This window comes from Acomys minous, assembly GCF_964271855.1.
Source record: "Acomys minous genome assembly, chromosome: 14".
NCBI lineage: Eukaryota > Metazoa > Chordata > Mammalia > Rodentia > Muridae > Acomys > Acomys minous.
The window spans coordinates 49,726,706-49,745,576 of record NC_140496.1 but is presented as its reverse complement, the minus strand read 5'-3'; the positions used below and the strand labels follow the sequence as shown (position 1 = coordinate 49,745,576).

At 45.8% G+C, this 18,871-nt stretch overlaps 1 protein-coding gene and 1 long non-coding RNA gene across 2 annotated transcripts; one reads left to right on the top strand and one right to left on the bottom strand.

The window, feature by feature from the left end:
* Positions 1 to 9,943: 9,943 nt before the first annotated feature.
* Positions 9,944 to 13,411, bottom strand: LOC311582562. Its single transcript, XR_014774142.1, has 3 exons — positions 12,883 to 13,411; positions 11,012 to 11,107; positions 9,944 to 10,237 (listed from the first exon to the last, which is right to left on the bottom strand). It is a non-coding gene; the product is annotated as an uncharacterized lncRNA (long non-coding RNA).
* A 1,643-nt stretch (positions 13,412 to 15,054) lies between these two features.
* On the top strand, positions 15,055 to 18,871 carry LOC311582557 (protein arginine N-methyltransferase 9-like). The gene is made up of 2 exons (XM_084755729.1): positions 15,055 to 15,585; positions 18,723 to 18,871. Exons 1-2 carry the CDS (start codon positions 15,394 to 15,396, stop codon positions 18,858 to 18,860), a joined length of 330 nt encoding a protein of 109 aa, XP_084611855.1. The 5' UTR covers positions 15,055 to 15,393; the 3' UTR covers positions 18,861 to 18,871.

The following is an 18,871-nucleotide window of genomic DNA, read 5'->3' as shown; positions in this document are numbered from 1 at the left end:
ATGTGGCCAGAGGACAGGTTAACCCCCCCCAACGTGTGCAGCACTGAATTATTATCACCATTCAATAAAAAGGTGATGCTTGCACAGGATGTAAATATACTTAACTGCGCTGAACTGCATACCTACAAATCATTAGAGGTGGTACACTTTGTTACGTTTATCTTATAAACATAAAGAAAAGTATAGTGAGGGGAGATTGAGGGACCGCCCCCCACCTCTCCTCCCTACACATAACTACTGTTAGCAATCCTCATTACATCTGTATTTCTTCACCAAATACTAATTAGAGTTTGTGACCTCAGCTTGAGAAAGACTGTGCTGAAAGCATAATGCTGGGCTAAGTGTTATTTCAAGGCACTGTTCCCCAGTCTCTGGACCTCCAGGATTGCAGAGGCGGCACCATGAAACATGCAGCGCTGCTGTTCTTGCTGCCAGAAGTGCCTGACGACCTAGGACTTGAGAGACACTGTGTGAGTTCTCAATGGCAACAGTGAGCCAAGCAAGCATGGCTCCCACCTTCATGGGCCAATAACCTTCAACATACAAAAAAGAGCAGTCAAGCAACCTCGAGTATAAGTGTAAGTGAAAGCCAGATGGTGGTGGCATACGCTTTGATCCCGGAACTCAGGAGGCAGAGGCAGGCAGATCTCCTGAGTTTGACGCCAGCCTGGTCTCCAGAGCAAGTCCCGGGACAATCAGGGCTACACAGAGAAACCCTGTCTCGAATTAAAAATTTTTTTAAAAAATAAATAAATAAATAAACTGAGCAAATGTTAAGTGAAACTCCGAGTAGAGCTGAGAGACTGAATATGGTGCTACGGAGGGGACTTTGTGCTATGCAGAGACATCAGTGATTATGTGACAGATCGGTCAGCCTCAGGAGGCCTGTAGGATTGCAGTTAGCGGGCGAATTGCAGATGTTACATGGAGACAAACACTCACACGGAGGAGTCAGCTTTGGAAAGGGCCTTGTGGCTGGAGCACTGTAGGCTGAGGAGGGACTCAAGAGCAAGTGGCACAAGGGGGCGGCACAGCCCATGTGCTTTGCATCAGGCTTGTTGCTTTCCAGAAGAAGTGGAGCGTGGGTTTCAAGCTGCCCTGATTGTTTCTAGCAATCTAGAGTGCTTTTTCCACAACTCCCAGACATCACAGCTTCAGAGAGCTTGGGACCCTGAAAACAATGAAGCCAGCACATACTAAGGACATGAAGCAGGCAAAGCACCATAGCACCACAAAGTCCCTAGCTGGTTGGAAGTACCATCTGGTACACTTGAACCAGGAGGAACAAGCTGCCCCATGGGTAAACAGCACACTGCTGCTTGCTCTACCAGCCTGGTAGCCTGGCAGCCTGGCTTAAAAAGTGACCGCTCCTAAGGAAGCTGACGGGTGGGGTGGAGAAACGAGCTGGGTGAAGGGAGCCAGACTTTCTCACCCCACCCACACTTAAATTCATATCCTCTGAAAAAAAAAATCTGGTACTCCTGACCTGTTCAAATTTGAATATACAAGAACCTGGCAGAAGGAGATGTAGGTCAAGGCGCACACACTAGCACCTTCCCTCCCCAGGCGGAGGCCCCTGTCATTAGAATAGGTATGGCTCCTCCACCCATGCCGGGCTTTGAGAAAGACTAGGAAGGTAGGAGAGGGCACTCGCTAGGCACGTCATAAAACTGTCTGAACAATAAATCAGCAACCATTCCTCCGATGCCCACAGACACCCCCCTGCCCCAGGCGAATGCTGCCCTCTTTCCTGTGACACAGGAATGAACTAGCCTAAGAGGTGACCTTGGAGTTTGTTTGTCCAGATATTACTAACAGCAGGGATTTCTAACAATGGGCATATAACTAAGGTTATATGCATATGCTCGTCAGAAAGGAAAAAGAAGGCGTCTGCAAAGAATGCGTTCCCCAGCACCCAAAGTGTCGCTGGTATGACCTAGAGAGGTTTCCGTAGCGAGACCTTCAAATGGGCAAATTACCACACCCTGGAAGTCAACCTCCAGCAATTGAAGGCATGTTCTGAGAGCCACTTGGCACTTCCGGGAAACAGAAAACAGAAAAAGAATAAGCACTTGTACTCTCGGCCTTCGGTCACGCGAAGAGGATTAACTTCAGATCTGCACTTTGTCTAGTGGAACAGTGTTTTTAGTGTGTATACTTAAGAGGAGAAACACATGAGGGAAGAGGAGGCAGAAAAGGGAGGAAAGACAGAAGGAGGTGGCTGCCACCACCTAACATTTGAAAAGCCCTAAACCAACCTGCACCCACCAACACTCACAAGGATCCAATGGAATTCCCACTCCTTGCTCTCAGCGGGGGATGCTGGCATTTGCTGTGCGCTCCACGTCATTTCCACTTCCCAACAGCAACCTGGTTTCCACCCGGTATCTATTTTCTCAGACACCGTGCCCGCCTCCAGCTGGAGATCTAAATAGCTCTCTGGAGACTCTTTTGCTGTGAGTCTTGCTCTGAGTTGTGCCACAGCCAGGCTCTGGGAGTGTGACCTAACCTGAGCGAACCAGCCCTGCATTCCCAAGACTTTGACTTCTGAACCTAATACAAGCCTGGCAGAGAGGCAAAGTTCGTGTACTCCAGCCAAGCGTGTTGAAAAAGAAAGCCCTAGCCGGGCGGTGGTGGCAAACGCCTTCAATCCCAGCACTCGGGAGGCAGAGACAGGTGGATCACTGTGAGATCGAGGCTAGCGTGGTCTACAAAGCGAGTCCAGGATAGTCAAGGCTACACAGAGACACCCTGTCTCGAAAAACCAAAAAAAAAAAAAAAAAGAAAGAAAGAAAGATAAGATGGGCTGGAGCGATGGCTTAGCGGTTGGGAGCACTGACTGTTCTTCCAGAGGACCCTGGTTCAATTTCCAGCACCCACATGGCAGCTCACAACTGTCTGTAACTCCAAAATCTGACACCTGTAGACATACAATGCACATAAAATAAAAATAAATTAATTTTAAAAAAAGAAGAAAGAAAAGAAAAGACAAGAAAAAGAAAGACCTGCTTCTTCCCGGGCTGCCTCCTCCAGGCAGGCTCCGCTCCAAAAGCTTCCTTAGCCCCTCACAAACTGAATAAAAACGGTCTTTCTGCTTTAGTGACCAGAATCTATGTCTTTGTTTGTTTTTTGTTTTGTGACAGAGATCCACCTGTCACTGCCTCCTGAGTGCTGAGATTAAAGGCGTGCACCCCATGCCTGGCCTCAAAATCTGTGGCTTTTACCTTGCAACTGAAGTATATCAATAGATATACTTTAGGGAAATAGTATACTTCAGGGAAAACTTAAGGCATTTTCAATTGGTTATCTTGCTATAAACATAGCAAAACGGAGCGATATTCTATCTGTATTGTGAGAGGAGCCCCTCGGGACCTATGGGTATGACACAGAAACCAGGACCCAGCTGTCACTCACCATGATCACTCACTCTAAGCAGCCAGATCGTCCTTCCCTTCTGCCTAGAGTTCAGCTGCTTTATTCCTAGTATTCTTTTTTGTTTTTTAACATAAATTTTATTAATTTATTCATATTACATCTCAATGGTTATCCCATCCCTTGTATCCTCCCATTTCTCCCTCCCTCCCATTTTCCTCTCATTCCCCTCCCCTATGACTGTGACTGAGGGGACCTCCTCCCCCTGAATATGCTCATAGGGTGTCAAGTCTCTTCTTGGCAGCCTGCTATTCTTCTTCTGAGTGCCACCAGGCCTCCCCATCCAGGGGGACATTCCTAGTATTTTTTTATCATTCCCCTGTAGAGTTTTCATTTTTAAACGAAATGTCACCATAATGGTCATAACCAAAAGATTTGGGGGCTGGAGAGATGGCTTAGCAGTTAAAAAACATTGGCTGCTCTTCCAGAGGAACAAAGTTTGAGCCTCAGGGCCCACGTGGTGGCTCACAGCCTCCTGTAACTCCTGACCCAGGGCATCCAACTCCCTCCTCTGAACCCCAAGGGGCACTGCATACATGTGTTGGTGTAACAGACATATATGTAGGCAAACACTCATACATATAAACATAAATAAAATAAGCTTGGATGAGTTGGCTAGGCCCCTAGTCTGAATTTCCAACTTGTCCAGTAGCATTTGAGACAGGTGGACAGTGAACAGAGTTCGTGGACAGGGATGACCGGAAACATAACCAAGAATGAGTGACTCACCTCTGTATGTCCACCCTTCCAAGAACCAATGAGAACACCGCACGCTTCCAAGAACAGCACGAAGGCCACACACAGTGTCACATGCCTCCAATCCCAGCACTCCAGGGGTAGATGTAGGGTCAGGATTTTAATGCCAACCTCACCTATATAGCAAGGTCAGGCCAGCCTGAGCTACAGGAAACCCCGTCTCAAAGATTCCAAAACAAGGGGCTGGAGAGATGGGCCAGCAATTATGAGCAATTGCTGCTCTCACACAGGACCTAAGTTGATTGCCAGCACCCACATCAGGTGGTTCACCAGTGTTTTTTGTTGTTATTGTTGTTGTTTTGTTTTTTTTTTTCCCCTGAGACAGGGTTTCTCTGTGTAGACCAGGCTGGCCTCGAACTCACAGCAATCCGCCTGCCTCTGCCTCCCGAGTGTTGGGATTAAAGGTGTGAGCCACCATGCCCAGCTGGTTCGCCAGTGTTGAGGCCTGCTCTTTGTTACACAGCTGAAGCCATTTTCTACCCATCTTTGTTCATAAGGTGAAGTTAAGTTCAACATTTTTCAACTCTGCTTCCTAGAAAGAGTTATTCATAACTGATACTAACAGACCTGCCAGAGGGTCAAAGCTAACCTTGTATTTTACTGTGACTTAATGGTGTCATAGTTTATGCTCTGTGATCTCCACACGTGGCTACACTCCACTTACACTCTCTGTTATCTCTGTACTTGGCTGTACTCTTTTAAAAAAAAAGATTTATTTATTCATGCATTTTATGTATGAGTACTCTGTCTGTCTTCATGAACACCAGAAAAGTTGATCAGATCCTATTGCAGATGGTTATGAGCCACCATGTGCTTGCTGGGAATTGAACTCAGGACCTCTGGAAGAGCAATCAAGTGCTCTTAACCACTGAGCCATCTCTCTAGCCCTAACCTGCTCTTGACATAGCAGTTCCAGGCCAGTCAGGGCCCTTGTCTCAATGATGATGATAATGATAATGACGATGATGACAATAAAATAAATCACTTAAAATTCAAAACAAACAAAAATTGGAAATAGTCTAAATGTGTAACAGTAGGAAACTAAAAAATTATGTTATAGCTAGATTGCTTTGTTTGTTTGTTTGATTGGTTGGTTTTTCAAGACAGGGTTTCTCTGTGTAGCCCTGGCTGTCCTAGGCTCACTTTGTAGACCAGGCTGGCCTTGAACTCACAGTGATCCCCCTGCCTCTGCCTCCAAGTGCTGGGATTAAAGGTGTGCGCCACCACACCTGCTTGACACCTGCTTGACGATCATTCTTACACATCATACTTTGCAAATAGGAAGAAGATTCCTCATGTGCTGTCAGGGGTTTAGGTCCTTTAGTCTTTGCCAGGTCAGGAGGCTGGGCTGAGCCGTATTTTGGAGTTTCCCAGGAGCTTCTTATCAGTTCTAACATGCTTGCAAGAGCAAGATAGAAAGGGCTTGTCACAGCCAGGCAGTGGTGGCGCACACCTTTAATCCCAGCAGTTGGGAGGCAGAGGGAGGAGGATCTGTGAGTTCGAGGCCAGCCTTGTCTACAAAGTGAGTTTGAGGACAGCCAAGGCTAACACAGAGAAAGCCTGTCTCAAAACCCCCACCAGCCCAGAAGAAGAAGGAGGAGGAGGAGAGAGAAGAAGCTAGAATGGGGGGTATGCTTGTCCCCCTAGTTACTTCGGGGGCTGGAGCAAGAGGATTGCTTGAGGCTAAGAAACTTGGGAAGACACCTATCTCAACCTCTCTTAAAAAGCAATCTGAGTGGAAAAAATCTTCTTTGGTTTTTGTTGTTATTGTTTTTATGTATGTATGTATGTATCTATCTATCTATCCATTTACTTATTTTTGGGTTTTTCGAGACAGGGTTTCTCTGTGCAGCCCTGGTTTTCCTGGCCTTGAACTCACAGCAATCTGCCTGCCCCTGCCTGCCCCTGCCTGCCCCTGCCTGCCCCTGCCTGCCCCTGCCTGCCCCTGCCTCCCAAGCGCTGGGATTAAAGGCGTTTGCAGCCAATGCCCTACTGTCTTCTTTGTTCCTGAAAGCACAGACATTTCCTGAACTACCAGCTCATGTTTTCTAAAGAAGTTAAACAAGCAGAATACAAAGCTACCAACGAGGGGAACGAACTGCAAAGCTGCTCAAACCACCTGGCAAACAGGGCTGTCGGTCTCGTGTTTTGTTTTTGTTTTGTTTGTGCGTTTGTTTGTTTTTGCCCAAATCTAGTGACCAATGTGAACAGCCGAAGGGTTCAGGAACACAACAAACCAGATCATCCTCATCTGCAGCCCAAGACTGTGTTTCATCCATCCACTTAGATTTGACATAAGGCAAGGAGGTGAAATACCCACACATTGATAACAGGAGCCTGACATTTATAGGACTTCGGTTGCGAAGGTAGAAGTGTGTTAGAATGCAGCCACATTGCCTGTTTGTAAATTCAACAGAATTAACTGAAAAAAGACCAGACACCAGACAGCTCAAGATTCTCCTGTGTGTGCCATGTCCTGGTGCTCTCGAGTTTTTCAGCTGCTTTGGTGTTCTTTCAGAACAAGACCAGGGTGGAACAGAAGAGGAAAGTGGAAATAACCAACCTAAAAAATGAATATCTAAAATTTAGGAGATTAAGACCACCTGGACCACATAGCCATGCCTCCTCCCCCAACCTAATCACTCTCGTAAAAAAAAAAAAAAAAAAAAAAAAAAAAGATTCTTACCAGAATTTAGTTGATCTCCAAAGATGTGCATATTTATCACATTAAAAACCTGACTGTTAATGACATCTAAATTCAAACAAACACCTATATGAATAAGAGTACAAATAAAAAGAAAATCATTTGTTACTAAATATTCTGTCAAGGCTAAGGTGGAACTTCTCCCCCACCTCCACCCCCCATTTTTCCAAACAGGGCCTTTTCTCTGTGTGGCCTTGGTTGTCCTGAACTCGCTTTGTAGACCGGGCTGGCCTCGAACTCACAGTGATCCGATCTGCCTGCCTCTGCCTCCCAAGTGCTGGGATTAAAGGTGTGCACCAGGACCTGGAGCTTCTTTCTTTCTTTCTTTCTTTCTTTTTTTTTTTTTTTTTTTTAATTATTTATTTATTATTATGTATACAGAGCTCTGCCTGCATGTACACTTGCAGGCCAGAAGAGTATCAGATCACATCATAGATGGTTGTGAGCCACCATGTGGTTTCTGGGAATTGAACTCATGACCTCTGGAAGAGCAATCAGTGCTCTTAACCGCTGAGCCATCTCTCCAGCCCCTGGAGCTCCTTTCTTAACATACACTACAGAGCTCTCCTTCTCATTGGAGCACACACCCACCCACATAGAGGGGGCAGGGGGAAGGAGGGGAAAGGAGGGGACGGGAGGGAGAGGGAGGGGGAGTCTTTCAGTTCAAGGCCGACCTGGTCTCCAAGAAGTTTCAGGACAGCCAGGTCTATAGAGAGACCCTGCCCACAAACAAACAAACAAAACCCAAACAATGGGCACTTGTTTGTCAACACATGGACCTCCAAACTACTCAAATAATTAACTCTGTACATGCCGAACAGCCTACAGAGAGCCGCTGGGCACCTCCTGAAAATGTCATGGGCTCAACCAAGGAGGGACGGCTGCTGGTTTATTGTCACTGTAGGAAACAGTGGATTGGCGGGCACCTCCCTTCGGACTTTGGAGGTCAGCCCCTGTCCCTGCTCCCCAGGGCTGCCTCGGTCTGCTGGTCTCTTCTGGTCTTTGGCCCCTCCCATCTGCTGCCTGTCTTTCCATTACTTTGGTGTCACTTTGTCAGATCCAGGAAACCTTGGAATGAAACGTCCGGCAGGGCAGGAGATTGTCCTAGTCACTTTCCTCAGTTGTCTCCGGTGGAACCTGCTGTCCTTTCAGTTGACTGGACAGTAGGCAGGGGTACCACCCTTTCTTGGGCCCCTAAATTCTAAGCACGTGACCTTGGATTCTCTTCTTCCTCTTTGCAGCAGGTTGGACCTTTATTTCCTTTTTTGATAACCATGAATGCTCTAACTGCCAGCCTGCACAAAACAAGACCCTCTCCATTACCTCTTTCAAAACAAAATAAAAACAAATGCGGTCCTTATTTTTTTTTTTAAAAAAAAAAGCTTTCAGTTGCATCTTTGAGTTTAATTTTTGTTGTTGTTAATTCTCTTTTTCTTTCTTTCTTTTTTTTGTTTTTGTTTTTGTTTTGTTTTGTTTTGTTTTCAAGACAGGGTTTCTCTGTGCAGCCCTAGCTCTCCTAGACTCTCTTTGTAGACCAGGCTGATCTCGAACTCACAGTGATGCTCCTGCCTCTGCCTCCTGAGTGCTGGGATTAAATGTGTGTGCCACCACACCTGGCTGTTGTTAATTTTCAAGACAGGGTTTCTCTGTGTAGCCCTGGCTGTCCTGGAACTTGCTTTGTTGACCAGGCTGGCCTTGAACTCACAAAGATCAGCCTGCCTCTGTCTCCCAAGTGCTGGGATTAAAGGTGTATCCCACTACTGCCAGGCTTAACATATTCATTTGGTAGGTTTTGGTTTTTGAGACAGGGTTTCTCTGTGTAGCCTTGGCTGTCTTGGAATCACTTTGTAGACTGGGCTAACCTCAAACTCACAGAGATAGCCTGCTTCTGCCTCCCAGAGTTCTGGGATTATAGACATGAGCCACCGCACCTGGCTATTAACATTTTTAAACACTTATTTATTCATTTCTTTACTTGTGGGGTAGACTATGTCAATGTACAAGCGTGGGGGTCAGAAACAAAGTACAGGAGTTCTTTCTCTCCTTTCACTCTGTGGGTCCCAAGTATTGAAATCCAGTCATCAGCCTTTGTCCACTGAGCCATTTTGCTAGCTCTAAGTGTAACATTTCTCTGAGCAATGCAGTTGTCTGTTCTTGGCTTGCACCCTCACCCAGAAGCAATAATGCTCTTGATCCCATATGTGATAAGGGAGTTTAACCACAGATTCTCAAACCCTGATCTCTGTAGTAAGTCCTACCACGTATCAGAAAGTGTGCCTCTTAGCAAATATGTACGACACAGCAATGAGCGCCCTCTGGTGGGCACTGAGAGATGTTCGGGTTCTTTTCAGGAGTCATAGTGTCAAGGATTTGGTGCGGGTGGAGTACAGGGATGGTAATTATCCTACAGTTTGCAGAACACTTCTATACAAAGTGCCAATGGTACAAGAGTACCAGAAGCCCCAGACGTGGTGGCACATGCCTTTAATCCCAGCACTCGGGAGGCAGAGGCAGGTGGATCACTGTGAGTTCGAGGCCAGCCTGATCTAGAAAGTGAGTCTAGGACAGCCAGGGCTACACAGAGAAACCCTGCCATAAGGAAACCAAAACAACAACAATAACAACAAAATGATGATAATGCAGCTCCACTGGTAGAGTACACACAGAACCCTGCCTTTGACTCCCCTGCACTGGTTAGAAGCCTATGGAGGGACTCAGCACTCGGGAGGTAGATGCAGAGGGACCCGAAGCTCAAGATCACAGTACATTTTAAGTCAGCCAGGAACACATGAGATCCCGTCTCAAAATAAGCAGGCATACTGACACAATGAATTTACTTATTTTTTTATTTTTGTTTTTTCTAGACAGGGTTTCTCTGTGTAGCCTTGGGTGTCTTGGACTCACCAGGCTGGCCCTGAACTCACAGTGATCCACCTGCTTTTGCCTCCTGAGTGCTGGGATTACAGGTGTGTGCCACTTCGCTCTGCTGCCCATGCCTCATGTATTAGTTCATTTTTAAATTGCTTTTATAAAACACCATGAGCAAGGGGATTTGGAGAAGAAAGTTTATTTGGGTTTACTGTTTCAGAGGAGTAAAGTCCATGATGATGAGAGACTGGAGAGATGGCTCAGCGGTTGAGAGCACTGGCTGCTCTTCCAGAGGATCTGGGTTCAATAGCCAGCACCCACATGGCAGCTCACACATGTATGTGACTCCAGTTCCAGGGGACATGACATCCTCACACAGACATGCATGCAGTCAAACACCAATGAACATTAAAAAAAAAAGTCTGTGGTGATGAAACGGAGGCAGCTGGCAACAGGCATGGTGACTTGCGTAGGAAGCTAAGCAGGAAACAGAGAGAACAATCTTGAATTAACGTAAATTTTAAGCTCTCAGCGCTCACCTCCTGTAGTGTACTCTTGGAGCAAGGCCACACTTCCTAAGCCTCTGCAAACAGCGCCACCCACTGGAGATGCGGCATTTAACTGTCCAGGATTACAGGGGACATCTCATCCAAGCTACTACACCCCAGGAGACAAATAAGAAAATAGAGAAACTCTTTATCAGAACAAAGCTGGTTAGCTTCTAGTCCAGTTCTGATGACAGCTCTCTTTCCCATTTGAAATGTCTGTCTGTACATACGTACGTCTGTCTCGCCTTCCCTATCCACATTCCAACATTGACTTTGAACTTTTCAGCTGGGAGCAGGAGAAATGGCTCAGCGGTTAAGAGGACTGACTGCTCTTCAAGAGGACCTGAGTTCAATTCCTAGCACCCACGTGGTGCCTCATAACCATCTATAATGTATTTATTTATTTTGGTTTTTTTGACACAGGGTTTCTCTGTGTAGCCTTGGCTGTCCTGGACTCACTTTGTAGACCAGGCTGCCCTCAAACTCACAGCAATCCACCTCCCTCTGCTTCCTGAGTGCTGGGATCAAAGGCGTGTGCCACCACTGCCCCACACAACCATCTACAATGTGATCTGATGCCCTCTTCTGGCATGCAGGTGTACATGCAGGCAGAGCACTGTATACATAATAAATAAATAAATTAATTAATTAATAAATATTTTGTAAAAAAGAACTACTCAGCTGGCTTAATTTCTTTGTTTACCTTGTGTGGTTCATTGAAAAACTGACCAGAATATGGTGAAAGACAACCACATTAATCCAGCCTTAGTGTCAGCAGTGGAGGCTTTTGTTCTAGACCCTAAAAGAGTGAAAAAGAACATACAATTAAAGAGTTCTTAGAAGCAGTGAAAGGCATATATACATAATATGTATATATTATGTAAACAATGTTGTGTTATATATGATGATATATAATGTGTAATATTGTATTATATACAACAACTAATAATACATATAATATATACATTTTATATTATAATACATACATATGGTATATATTATAACATAATATACATATACACATGCACATATACATACACATTACACATATGGTATGTATATATTGGTGTCACTGGGGATTGAACCTGGGGACTTATGTATACTAAGGAAGCACTCATAATTGCACTTCAAATCTGCAGCAGAATAGTACAACTACATTAAAAGTTACCTTGCAGCCAGGTGTGGTGGCGCACGCCTTTAATCCCAGCACAGACAGAGACAGGTGTATCTCAGTGAATTTGAGGCCAGCCTGGTCTACAAAGTGAGTTCTAGGACAGCCAAGGCTACCCAGAGAAAACGTCTAAAACAAAAACAAAACAAGACAGAACGGAATAAATGCACAATAGAGTAGTCAAATTTATTTTTTTATTTGGGTTTCTTTTCTTTTTTTCTTTTTTTTGGGGGGAGGGTTTCTCTGTCTCTGTCTCTGTCTCTGTGTCTCTGTCTCTGACTCTGTCTCTGTCTCTGTCTCTCTCTCTGTCTCTGTCTCTCTCTCTCTCTGTTTTGTTTTGGATTTTTGTTTGTTTTGTTTTTGAGATAGGGTTTCTCTGTGTAGCCTTGGCTGTCCAAGACTTGCTTTGTAGACCAGGCTGACCTGAAACTCAGAGATCCACTTGCCTCTGCCTCCTGAGTGCTGGGATTAAAGACGTGCACCACCACTGCCCAGCTCCATGTTTCTCTTTTAAAAGATTTAGTTTTGTTACTTTTAGCTATGTGGATGTCTGTTCATGGAGACAGAGCCCCAGATCTTCTGTCTTCTTTAGGGTTTTATTGCTGTGTAGAGACACCATGCCCATGGAAACTCTTACAAGGAAAACATTTAATTGGGGCTGGCATACAGTTTAGTTGATTATCCTCATGGTGGGAAGCGTGGCAGCAGCAGGCAGACATGGTGCTGGAGGAGGGGCTGAGAGTTCTGCATCTGGATTCTCGGACACTGCCACACTGAGCAAAGCTTCAGCTTAAGAGACCTCGAAGCCCACAGTGACACACTTCCTCCAACAAGGCCACACCTCCTAGTAGTGCCAAGCATCAAACACATGAGTCAATGGAGCCATTCCTAGTTAAACCAGCACATCCCTAGAGCCAGACTCAGAGGAGTTTGTAAACCATCCGATATGGATTTTGGAAACTGACCTTGTCCACTGAAAGAGGAGTACACTCTCTAAGCCACTGAGCTGTCTCTTTCCAGTCCTGCTCCTCCCACTCTTAGCCAACATTGATGATGATAAAAAAAAAAAAAAGTAACCAGTGTACTTTGTGGGACATATGGAATAAATTCTACGGCTGAGAAAAAGTGGCAGTGGAACATTTCCTGCAGAAAATTAAATTGTTCTTTCCCTGTTTCTGTCATGGAAACGTGTCCTCTCTGAGTACCATTCATGTACTGTAGTTGTTTTAGGTACTTGGATCATGCCATTGGAACCCAGCAGATACAAAAACAAATGTTAAGAAACCTTGCCCATGGAAGGGGAGAGCATGCCCACAAGACAAGATAGTTTGCAAAGTCAAGCAATTCAGGTAAGCAGAGACTCATGTGCTAATAGAATGACGGATCTTCCCTGTATCACTTACTTGTCTTGTTGTCATGGAAACACCTGACCATAAGCACCTTATGGGAGCAGGGGTTCGTTTCTGCATACGGTTTTAGGGAACACGATCTTTTATAGCCAGGGAGGCAGGTGTGATCTCCATGAATTGCCAAGAAGAAGGGCAAGTGGGGCTAGCCTGTGAAACCCCAAGGCCGGACCTCAGTGGCCCAGTTGCTCTCCGGAAGCTTCGCCATCTTCCCAAACAGCACCACTGGCTAGGGACCAAATGTTCAAACAAACACCGCTCGCTGTCTCAGTTTCTTTTCCCATTGCTGTGATAAAAGACTCTGCCAAGGGGCTGGAGAGATGGCTCAGTGGTCAAGAGCGCCGCCTGCTCTTCCAGAGGTCCTGAGTTCAGTTTCCAGCAACCACATGGTGGCTCACAACCATCTATAATGTAATCTGATACCCTCTTTGGCAGATAAAAAGCACTCATATGCAATAAATAAAATAAATAAATCTTAAAAAAACAAAACAAAACAAAACAAAACAAAGACTCTGCCAAAAGCAATGTAAGGGAGAAAGACTGCAGGGAAGCCGGGCGGCAGCAGCATGCAGTAGCTGGTCCTTCCATTGTCCCAGTCAGGAGGCAGGGACTGATGAACACACACTGTGGCTCATTTCCTTTCTCCAGTTACACAGTCCAGGGGCTCAGCTGGAGAACGGCGTTACCCACCGCAGCTGGAGATAACCACCCGCAGACATGACCAAAGGCCAGCCAGTCTCCCAGGTGATTCTGGATTGTTAAGTTGAAAATTAACACTGGCAGCATGGCCCCAGATGTCCCTGGGAAGCAGGACTGAGATGCCCCCCCCTCCTCCTCAGCTTCAGTCTGTCACCTCTGGCTTTTCCATCATGCAAATAATTTCATAAATATTTGGTTGAATGTTTACAGGTGTAATAACTTTTTGAAAATTTCAGATAATTTCAAAATGATTCTAGATAATGGTAACAATGAATTGCATTAACTAGGTATAAGTAAAAATGTTTTTATAACTATCTCATTGCATAGTTAGAACAACCTCATGACTTATGACAGGAAGAGAACATTATTGGTGTTATGCCCAAAATTTGAGACTCCCCGAACAGACCACCCAAGAGCTGAGTCCAAATGTAGTGGCAAAGAAGTCTTTAATGCAGGTTCGAATCCCCGGGCCACCCACCAATGCACTGACACAGCAGATGCAGGGAAGCAGCCTCAACTCTCAGTTGAGAGGGGTTTTTATAGGTTTTAGACACAGAAATGGGTTTTACAGTATATGATTGGATGGCACTTGGGCAGAAAGAGTTAGAGCCTTGGCATTTCATGGTTGGGTAATAGTTGTAGGAGCAAGTTGGCCTATAGAAAAGATTGGTTGAAGTAGTCACAGGGGCATTAGGAACTTTGGCCTGGCTTCTCCTAATTGGTTGTTGCTATGTGCCAGACCACTTGCTGGTCAGTTTGACCAGCAGAGAGTATATTTGGACTTTCCCAAGGTGAGCTGATTGTGTTGCTAGGGAACATTTTTCTGTCTAAGACTACTTTGTGGTTTTTCTGGAATCTGGGTTCAGCCCTTGGCTAAGTTTAACACAAAATGGAGTTTCGTTTTAAAAATGGAGTTTGTCTGATGCTTTCATTTGGGTCTGTCTCAATGTCTTATGGGAGAATTGCTAGATAAAGAGGAAAAGCATGGGCTGGAACAATAAAACCCTTACCCCAAGTCTACTGGTCTTTATGTTCTACTCAGTCCCATTAGGTGTAGAGGCTTTCTCTGTGTTTTTCCATCTTATTAGAGAAATGCTGTATAGTTAAATTCTACATTGCTTAGTTCAGAAAGCACCAAATAAGGAGGATATGAATAGCTTGGAAAGCACACAAGCAAAACTAAAGAGCAGGAGAAACACTTGACTAATGTAACAGGGATTAGGAAATTCGGATTCCGCTGTACCCATCCCAGTGACTTGTGCAACCTTGAAGTAGTTCTCAGAGAGATCGCGTTTATGGAGCGTGATCCAAAGTTCCGCCTCATTGGGTCTTGTGAGAATACTTGACGCTAAGAGACTACACCATGGCCAAATTTAATGAGTTTTTTACTTCGTTTTGCACAAGTACGAGTGGTGCGCTGAGATCCAGAGGCCTGGAGCATCGCGCACGCCTGACGCGAGCAGAGTCTTGAGACTCGCAGCGGCACACTGTACAAGGTGGGAAACCTGGCCGGCCAAAGCAACGTGACAGCGGAGCAGAAGGGGCTTACATCCCATGTACTCCTCGGCGTTAGCAGTGCCGGCGCTTTCCCCGAGAGCGCGCGCGGCTCGCCGGGTGACGTCATCACAGCGCGCCGCCGCCCGGTGCGCGCGCAGCTCCGTCCGCTGCTGAGAAGGCGGAGCTCCCCACTCTGTGGAGGTGATCTCCTCCAACCTCTGTGTGTTCTCTTGCTTCCTTGGGTCCTGGGCTTGGAGACTCTTTTCCGGACAAGGGCGTCTTCCTCGTGGGCTTCCGAGCGGAGACTCAGCCATGCCGAACTCGAGGCCCAGGTCCCGCCGGGGAGCAGGGGGTGGTGGCGCAGGTGCGGCCGGCCGGGACCGGCTGGTGGCGCGATCCTTGCAGAGCGCTGAGCACTGTTTGGGCGCCCAGGACTTCGGCACTGCTTATGCCCACTACCTCCTAGTGCTCAGCCTGGCGCCAGAGCTCAAAGACGACGTGAAGGTGAGGCCTTCCTTCCCGGTGGCTGCCAAACCCTGCGATCTTGACAGCGACAACAGGGTGGGGTGTGTGTGTTGTGTGTGTGTGTGTGTGTGTGTGTGTGTGTGTGAGAGAGAGAGAGAGAGAGAGAGAGAGAGAGAGAGAGAGAGAGAGAGAGAGAGAAACAGAGAGACAGAGACAGAGAGAGACAGAGATAGACTGAGGCTCTCTGCAGCCCCTCTCAATACAGCGATGTTTTAGTAACAAAAGTCAAGAGTTGTCACACACCTCTTTCAAAATTTCTGCCTCACTTAAGATTTCAAAGGCCCCTTAAGTGCGAACGAGGCAGGGTAATTCTTTCTCTCCTTCAGTATCTAATTTAAATTAGCCCTGCGCTGGAGGTTTTGCGTTATCGTGTGCAGAAGGTATACTGTCTTCCTTGGTCTGTCCTCTGCCCACTAGATGTCAGTAGCATTAGGCTTTTGTAACTCGTAGAAATGTCAGGACCTGGTCACAGGGTTGCATATCAGGTATTTCATTACAATTGAAACAGTAGTAAAATTATCATTATGAAGTAGCGATGGATATAATTTGTGGTTGGGGTCCCCACAGCATGAAGAACTGTATTAAAGAGTCACAGCATTAGGAAGGTTGAGAACCACTGCTCTAGACTGTACCCTAAGCTGTGCAGTTAGGATAGTATTGCTCAGAACAGGTGGTATGGAGGGGGCTGGAGGGATGGCTCAGTGGTTAAGAGCACTGACTGCTCTTCCAGAGGTCTTGAGTTCAATTCCCAGCAACCACATGGTGGCTCACAACCATCTAGAATGTGATCTGGTCCCCTCTTCTTGCCTTCAGGGGTACAAGCAGGCAGAGCAATGTATACGTAATAAATAAATAAATAAACAAGTAAGTAAATCTTTAAAAAACAAAAACAGGTGGTATGGAACAGCAGGAGAGTGTCATGTGACCCAGCCTGCCGTTCTGGGAGGGATTGAAAAGGTCAACAGGTCCATCTGGTGTGATCTTTTGCAGGTGGCACAGTTATCTCCGCCCCCCCCCCCCCCAAAGTGGCAGTTGTTTGGCTTGGAGGATAGACCTGGACAACAGCCTGCCTTAGAATGGCCCTGGATGTGAGGCTCTGGGTTCCAGTCCCAACACAGAAAAAATAATTACGTAAAACTTAGGTGTATGGCCAGAGATGTAGCTCAGTTGGTAGAATTGTGCACAAGGGCTAAACCTAGTGTGGCAAGGATAAGCTGTAATCCCAGCATGTGCGAGGTAGAGGCAGGGGGGCTCAGAAGTTCAGCTACACAATGAGTTTGAGGTTAGCCTGGGTTGTGTGAGCCCTTGTCTTATTTTTAAACAAACAAACAAACAAACAAACAAACAAACGTAATAACCAGCATTCAGTAGGACTTAGTAACTGGTTTGTTTGTTTGTTTTTCTCCAGACAGGGTTTCTCTGTGTAGCCTTGGCTGTCCTAGACTCACTTTGTAGACCAGGCTGGCCTCGAACTCGAAGCGATCCACCTGCCTCTGCCTCCCGAGTGCTGGGATTAAAAGTGTGCGTCACCACGCCTGGCTTCTGGTTTCCTTTTATAGGAAACCAAATTCATATTTCTTTGCAAAAGCCTCAAGCTTCTGTTTGCTTTCTTGATATTCTCTTTGCTACCTACACCCACACTTCAGTCACACTGAGTCACTAAACTTGCATTTAAAAAATTTTAAATTTAGTACATAGCCAGGCAGTAGTGGCACATGCCTTCAATCCCAGCACTCGGGAGGCAGAGGCAGGCCTCTGAGTTTGAGGCCAACCTGGTCTACAGAGTGAGTTCCAGGATAGCGAGGCTACACAGAGAAACTTTGTTTTGAAAAACCAAAAATAAATCAATAAATTTAATATGTAAGCATATTTGCATGTATATGTATGTGTGTATGTATATGTGTGTGTATAATATATGTGTGTACGTGTGTGTGTATGTATATATACACACATTCCACATGTGTGCGTGTATCTAAAACCAAAAGAGGGCATTCGATTTCTTCCTTTTTTTTTTTTTTTTTTTTTTTTTTGAGACAGGGTTTCTCTGTGTAGCCTTGGCTGTCCTGGACTCACTTTGTAGACCAGGCTGGCCTCGAACTCACAGTGATCCACCTGCCTCTGCCTCCCGAGTGCTGGGATTAAAGGCGTGCGCCACTACCGCCCGGCTCGATTTCCTGGGACTAGAATTATAGGCAGTTGTAAGCAGCTGAGTGCTGGGAACTGAACCTGGGTCCTCTGCAAGGGCAGCAAGCACTGCTCTTACCTGCTGAGCCATCTCCTCAGCCCCTTAGCTGTTGTATTATTTACTCATTTTTCTTGTTACCGGAGTCGAAACTGAGGGCCTTAGGCATCCCAGGAAAGTGCTCAGCTACTGACCAGTGTTCCTAGCTCCCCATTCTACTAACCTATGGAAGAACTGTTGAGCTGTTCGTGTAAGACCTAGGTATCTAGACTATCTACCATGTAAGAAAAGAATCTCCTTCGTTATCCTTATCTTTCTAATAAACTGTTATAATTCAGTTCCAGGTGTTGACTCTTGTGTGTAAAGTTCGTTGACTTGAAGCTGGAATGTGTGAGCCTGCCTTCTTTCCATAGTTCAGTGTCGTGGCAAACCGTTAGAGGGAAATGAGACGGGCTAGGTTGGCAGTGAGGAGGAAGTTGGTGCATTGTACCAAGTGACTGTAACGGTCAGGTTAAGCCGTAACAGTATGGATTGTCAGGAGGTGTTGATTTAAAGATAGTGCAGTTAGGATATGTTTTTTTTTTTTACCAAACTTGGGGGACGCAACACATACATACTCACTCTAGATAGCGACCCCATGACAGACCAAAATATGGATCCCACCAAAGTCCAACTTGGTGAACCAGTGAGTTTTATTGGGGTTACTTACAGGAACAGCAGTGACTTAGAGACAGCTGTATCACCATCACTCACACGTGTGAGCCCGTGGGGCTGTCCTTACTCAAACCACCACATTTGGCAAACTGTACTTACTAAAAATTAGCAATTTAAGGTCATCGTTCCATTTATAGTTCCATTTGTTGGAATCTTCAGCTAGAGTTATGAATTCTTTCTTGTTTACTAATTTGTAATTTTTTTTTTCTTGTTTGTGAAGGAAACTTTTCAGTATACACTTTTCAAGTGGGCTGAAGAGCTTGATGCACTCAGTAGAGTACAAGACTTACTTGGCTGCTATGAGCAGGCCTTGGAGCTGTTTCCTGATGATGAAGTGATTTGCAATAGCATGGGATAGCATCTCTTCAG